This window comes from Formica exsecta, unplaced genomic scaffold (assembly GCF_003651465.1).
Source record: "Formica exsecta isolate Colony F162 unplaced genomic scaffold, ASM365146v1 scaffold36, whole genome shotgun sequence".
Taxonomy (NCBI): domain Eukaryota; kingdom Metazoa; phylum Arthropoda; class Insecta; order Hymenoptera; family Formicidae; genus Formica; species Formica exsecta.
Genome location: NW_021850847.1, coordinates 488,617 through 495,822, shown reverse-complemented (window position 1 = coordinate 495,822; position 7,206 = coordinate 488,617). Strand labels below are relative to the sequence as shown.

Here is a 7,206-nt window from a genome sequence, read left to right as displayed (position 1 = left end):
GGGGCGCGGTCTTTTCGCTGGGGGGGGGGGGGAGGGAAATCTGAGAAGGATGGGGGTGAGGGAGAGAGGATGGAGGAAAGGTAAAGGCGCTGCGTTAAAGTACGCGGAGGGTGGCAAAGCTGCCGAGGGGGGGAGGCTGAAACGTAAACTTTATTCTGGACAGTGCAGCCCCGCGCAATGCGATTCAATTATTTTTGCTCAGTCTCGACGAGACGGCCCTTCTGGGCAACCTCCCTGCTAGCTTCTCCTCTCTGCCCTTTTTACCCCCTTCTCATCCTCCCGCCCCTCTTTCTCGTTGCGGTCGGAGTGGCAGACGCTTCTAATTTCATTATTCCCTCTCGAAGGACCCTCTCCTGCCTTTTTCTCGCCCCCGCGGTTTTGTTTCCGCGCAAAGCATTTTCGCTCGCCTCCGACTGGCATTCTCTCTCGATGTATCGGGTGGGTTCAGTGGAAAAAACGTTCTCCTCGTGCCGGCTACTACCCCGATAGCTAATGGGAAAAAAAAAAAAAAAAAAAAAAAAAAAAAAAGAAAAGAGAGAAAAGAAAGAAAGGAATATTTATACCGGCGGATTAAACTTGAGAAAATATCCCATGTAAGAATTTAGATTGTCGTTTTAATTGGATTTTGTTATTATCATCTTATTTGTACGATATTCTTCGTGTTATCGTAATCCGTATATTATCTTGGATTTTTTAATCGAATGCGAAAGTTTTTGACTAGAAATTACCAGTAAAACCCCGGAGAAAGGGTCGCGAAAAGCCGCCATTCGCAAAATTGACCCGCTCGCTCGATGCAGGGATATTTAACAAATTTTTTTTTGCGCCGCGTTTTCCGCGCAATCTCGCCGGCGGAATTCCGCGTCACGACGCTACTTTTTATCCTCGCTCCGCGGGGGTCGGTGGGTCGATGTATATATGAAAAGGGCAGATGGCGGTTGTTGTGTAACCCGCCCTTTCCTCTTTCTCCATTTTCGTCGCCGAAAACTGCAATTTCCAGGCAGAAAGGAATGCGATTAAGCGTTGATGGCTTCCTAAATGCAAACAACTCCGGAAACCCATAATCACCGGAGACAATCGCTCCCTCTTTCCCCCCCCCCCCCCTCTCTCTCTCTCTCTCTCTTTCGTCCCTCCGTCGTTCTGGCGACACGGCAAGGGCGCTGTTTTACAAGCCAGGAATGGAAATTGAAAGGGGTAGGTGTGTCGATTAGCCGGCGCCTCTTAATTCACGATTATCGCTCGCCGCGGTATTCACTTCCGGAATGTAAAATGGCGACGTCGGCTGGCATTTACGTTCCTTTTTATTAGTTCTTTAATCGTTTTAAGCCCTTCTCGCGTATTTTGAGCGCCCGCAATTACGCGGATTACATTTCTATTTCATTTATTCTTAAAAATTTCTGTCGTTTGAAAATTATATTATTTGTAATTGAAATCTATTATTTTCTATATCCCGAATGCTCTACAATTTTTTCCTTTTATGCCTCATTCTTTTTTACGCAAAATTATTTGACAATAAGCTATTTGGCTCTGGCGATAATCTTTAATAAATAGATGATTCAACTTGCCGCCAACTTGGGCGTTATTGCACACGATATATACGTGTATAATTTATATTCAAACGTTCTCATTCGAATGTACCGAAGGGATGGGTCGGAATTTGGATGTTGCCGCGGACCGGACCTTTTCCCCTCTCTCATCATGCCGCGTTGCATTTTCCAAAGTGGCCGGATCTCATGCGAGAACAATATTAAAACTACCCCTCGAAATAGCGCCCCGAGGGTGAAAGCGCATTAACGTGACTCGCTAAGAATGCTCGTTATTCTTAAGGGAGGGTGCGAATTTGGAAATGACGAGAAAGCGTATTTATATTGTTATAATTTTTTTATTTATGAATAAGTTCTTTGCCAGAAATTATGTTTTTGCTGTAAAATAACTTTGCGCACTTGTATCTTGCCTCTTGTTATTGTTAGACACAGAAATGTGTTCAACTTTTGCATAAAATAAATGAAAAAATAAGAATCAACATCTCTCTTCCCAAGTCTGTAGTAAGGAGTTGCGTGGATTGAGGTGGATGGGGATCTTGGTGAAAAAGAAAGGAGGGAAATGCTAAAGTCAGGGCGGTGGATTCATTTATAATCGTTGATAGCTCGTCGTGAAAACTGTCGGCGAAGTAATAGGAAAAGTTGCAGCCAAAATGGCTAGCAAAGTTTTCCATTAATCTACATTAATGTTGCACGAAATCTTGAAATCTTGATACAGACGCTTATTCGCGCCTGTTGCGTTTTAGCGAAAGCAGCCTAAGGGCCCTGGTAAACACCCTCATAAGCAATTAAGCCGCTTAGAGAAACCCCGCCGTTAATTTATTATCTCTGTCCCTTCTAAGCAAGCTCACGGGCACGCTGATAAACGACGCGCTGAGCTAAGAAGTCCTCTTTCAAAGCAGCTCCTTAATTACGCTTTAAGCAGTTTGGAGTTTCTCTCACTCCGAATATCGTTTGAACAACGGAAGCTTCGGGAAAATTTAAAATAATTTGCGATTGATCCTTTTTTGCATTTCTAATCCGCTTTTTTAGTAATTTCACATTTAAAATATCATATTTCTCAAAATTTTATCGATAATTTTCAGATAACTGAGTTTCCAAATGTTATATTAAGTTTTTAAGTTTAAAACTTTCTAGTAAATGCTATTGTGCACCTTTCTAAATATTATGGATTGGAATATTTTAAATTTCACTCAATCTCTCGAAACGGCAAACAAATGTCTAAAGTCTCGAATATTCAATACTGTTTGTATCCTCAGATATGGAAACGTCTTGAATTCTCGTCTCGCGGAAGCAGCAGGTAGAGAGATCGCCCTTCGAACTCGATATACTCGACATACGTGTATATCGATATCGAGATGTCTCCCGGAGTCGAGCTTGGGGAGGGCGAGGAAGGATTGCGGTGAAGGGTTGATACAGGACAGTCCAAAGTTTGCCGACAGTTGGGGAAAGACGAGGAATGACCAGCGGACAATGGGGCGCGTCGCCGATGACGAACTCTCGGCCTGCTTCCCCGGAGTCGCTCTCGGGGATTGCTGGAACAGCCGCAAACAAGGGGGATGGGCGAGTCAGCGTTTCTACCATCGACCCCGCTACCCCTCGCCACCCCACACCATCCCTCACCACCCCTCACCACCCCTCGCCACTCCCTTTCTCTCTCACCTCGCTTCCCCGGGTTATGTCCCAAACGGTTTACGCATTCCCGAGCGACGAGGGGGCGCGAAGCGCTGAATATTTCTGCTTACAATTATACCGCGTTGTTTCGCGACGTTCGATACTCGGTGTTTTAATAATGTGCCACTACTATTGTACTTGGACTGCTTAAAGCTCGGATTATTCACGCCGAGAATTCAAATAAAAAAATCTTTCGCGAAATGAAAATAATTGTACAGATTATTTGTAGAAATGTTAAATATATAATTATATAAATTATATATAAGATGAAAATAAGTATGAGAAAACCAATTAAAAACAACTACAAACATAAGATATCGAAAAAATGTAAAAATTTGCAAATTGCTTTGAATTTGCATATTTTTTGCTTATCTTTCTTCTCAAACCAAAAGAAAATGTATGGAATTTAAAAAATATATGGAATTGATGAAAAAGTTCTCTTATTAAATAAAAATTTTAATAATAAAAATAAAATAATAAATGAAATAAGAAATGTGTGAAATAACGAATAAATAACAATTTTTGTGAATTCTTTTTTTGCAGAAACAAAGCTTCGTTTTTTCCGATCTATATAAGAGTTTATTTACACAAAACATTGAAAAGAAAAAAAAGAAAATGGAAATAATTGATAATAATTGAAATTGACAATGTGCAAAATTACGGTCAAATTTACCGCGCAGTTGAATTTTTTCACAGGCTTTGTTCTATAATAAAAAGTAAAAAAAAAGAGACACGGTTATACAAGAAAAATCGTATTTTTCTGGGTTTTTTCTTTTTTTTTCTCTCTTTTTAGTTTACGTGTATCTCGCTGCAGGCTGCAACGAAACATACGCGAAAAATGGCGGCAACAGCTGTCGACGTGCGAGTTTCGATGCCGTTGCAAAATTCTGTATTATACAACTCGAATATACATATATGAAGCACGGTGTCCTCACGGAGAAATTATTGCTACGTGAAACAGCGAAGCAGACAAATCTCGTTATTATCATTTTTACAGCGATAATGATAATGGATACAGCAATGCTAATGTACATGTAAATAATAAATGCAACGTATAATGGTGAATAATAAATGCAATGTACACAACAGAGAAAATATAATAAATAAGAGAATGATATGGTGTTGTTTTTATGTTTATCTTTGAAATTTAAATTGCAAGGATTTATTTCTTTTCTGCTTTGTTTATAATTTGAAAACTATATTAAAATGATATTAGGAATTTTAGAAATATCTCGAGGGAATATCGATTTTGATTTGATAAAATAGTGTGTGTGTGTGTGTGTGTGTGTGTGCGCGCGTGTGTGTGTGTGTAAAATTTTATGAAAAAACTTCATTTTTATCATCAATGAAGATATGCCGAATAGGAGTCGACGTCAACTGATAGGATAGGCCACTAGTAGAACACGGTGTACCTTGTGTATGATAATATTTTTTTAAGCAAAATTTGTCTCGCCGCACAAAAAGAATGGCGTGTTCAGTAGCATGAAATAATAAATAAAAACCTCTCTCTGGAAACGTGCGAGCGCTGTGTCTGAGGTCGAAGGACGATGGAGGGAGGAGGGGAAAAGGAAAGAAGGAGGAGAAAGTGGAACGAGTTTCAAGAGTGCCATAATTTACGCTCCACTCGTTTCTTCCTCGTGTATACCTAACATGTACGAATGAAGCATAAATTCATTCTGTACTCTCATCCCTTATATTTGCGATCCATCGCCAAGAGGGAATTTAACGTTTAGCCGCGCGAGAGGCATCTTGGCGAATTTTCCGTTTCAGGAACTTCAATTGAAGACAACAAACGTCTTTTCTCAAAACGAAAATTAAATTACGGTATTATTAACGCTTTTATTAATTAATTAAAAACTCTGAGCTTTTGAATTTTTCAAAAGAATATTATAAAAGCAAAGTGTACCGAAAAATATGTGTGTATAAGTGAGATATTGGAAGAAAACTTTTGAATCTATGAGACACATTGCAATCTAGAGCTTTGAGAATAAATAAAATTCTCATCCGATTCTAAAAAGACACCCGACAAACGCGAACACGGCTCGACTTTGCGAGGGCGAGACAAAGTGGAAAGGGAATGAGAAGAAGAGACATGGAGAAAAAATCTTCAACCCTCCCCTGCGAGCTCTTTTCTCCCGAGATATAGTACGTACGGCACCTTGTCCGACCAGCTCCACCCTTGTCCATCTTTTCTCTCTCTCCCTCTCCCTCCCTCCCTCCCTCCCTCCCTCCCTCCCTCTCTCTATTTTTTCTTTCCTTTTTCTCCTTTTCTCTTTTTCTCCTTTGAGTCTGTTGCGCACGAGCCTGCTATTTATGAGGGATTTGCCCGCGGGAGTGGAACACACAATTTCCACCGATATACCGCCATCTCTCCCTCTGCTCCTCCACCACCCTTCTTTCCCGGATCGTCCCAATTTTTCTGCTCCATAACGCCTAACGAGAGTCGGTCTGAGGAGAGATCGTTTTTCACTGATAACCGCGAGTGGCTTGTTCAGCTTTTTTATTTTATCGGCATGATAGTTTGATCGGAAGTGAATCTCGCCCATGTCGAACACATCGGGGGAGAGAAACGCGTATATAAACCAACATTTTTTAATCCTTCAATATTCGTGTCTCCTACAAACATTATTTTGCTCGCGTTGTGTCCCCATTTCGCTGATGCAAAATACTTGAAACAAATATTTAAATGTATATGTGTGTGTAGAAATGTTGAAACAATTTTTCAAAAAAAGGATCAAATTTTAAAAAAGATAACTAGTTTTTCTTGCAAAAAGTTATTATTGATATTAATAATCCTAATAAAGAATTATTAATATTTCTATGATTTTTCTGTCATTTTCTTACTTTAATATATTTATATACATATACTTATCTATAATTATGTGTGTGATATATTTACATAAATAGAGATATTAATAACGATAAATTAATCTATAATAAAAATAGCACTATAATTAACGAGTTTTTTGGGTTTTTTTTCTTTTTTAGGAGCTGCGGCGGCGTCGCGAGTTTACGTTGACGCTTTGTCCCGATTAGCTCGTCAAGCTCAACTGGGCACATGGGGCGGTTCGAAGGATGTAGGTAAGTGAAGAGAAACTTCAAATTGATTATTTTGAATCGAAGACCATGAAATGAAACTCGCTTCACAGTTTATTCGAATGATATAAGTTGAGAAAGAATAGATAGAAAAGCATTGATGGATAGAAAGTCATAAATGAAGAAATTAGCACTTATCTAGTTTCTACCAAGTTGAACAAGAAGACTTTCCGCAATGTTTAGTAATCGCGAATAAAAGTTGAATTTGAAAAACAGTATATTTTTAAAATCACTTAAAAAAAATAAACAGTAGACTCCCCGCATTAAAATCCACATTAGAAAATAATGCTTTATATTGTTCATCAATATAACTAACATACAATTATTATATAAAAGACTAATTGAGATTATAACAAATGTTTCACTTACTTTTCTCCTAGATTTTATTTTTTACGTCATATTTTGATTTCTTCGCGATCGAATCTTAGTATCGTGTATTCTTTTGGATTTATTTCGTCGAAATAAAGCGTAAATAAAGCAGTTTCCATTCCTCGAGAGTCCAAGTTTGCATCGCTCCGGAACGGGATGAGCTTTTCCGAGGCTTCCAAAGCCAATAAAGCGCGTTTAACCGTCGCTAAGCTCCGAAAGATCCTGTTCCCTCTCTTTCTTTCTTCTTTCTCTTCCTCTCTCTCTCTCGTTCGTCCCGGCTCTAGATGCCGACGAACGAAAGTTACTAACGAGATCATTGCAGCGTGATAAGTATACGTATTAAGCCCGGGTCGGTGACCCGTGAGCGAAGCTTGCGAGTTTGCGAACTTTTTAAAGCAGGCTAAGACACAGTCTTAGGAAGTCTTCCAAGTGCCAACGACCGAGCGAACCTTTTATTCGTTCTCAACAGTGGGTGAGGGTGGATGGAGTGGTAGTGGTGGTGGTGGTGGGGAGGGACACCCTGACTGCT

General features: G+C 39.7%; 1 protein-coding gene across 3 annotated transcripts in view; it reads left to right on the top strand.

Moving 5' to 3' along the window:
* Positions 1-7,206, top strand: part of LOC115238773 (zinc finger CCCH domain-containing protein 13) — an 85,068-nt gene that overhangs the window by 42,932 nt on the left and 34,930 nt on the right. For all 3 annotated transcript variants that reach the window (XM_029812837.1, XM_029812838.1, XM_029812836.1), the window contains exon 4: positions 6,201-6,293. In XM_029812837.1, the coding sequence (XP_029668697.1) occupies positions 6,201-6,293 (93 nt within the window). The remainder of the gene's footprint in view (positions 1-6,200; positions 6,294-7,206) is intronic.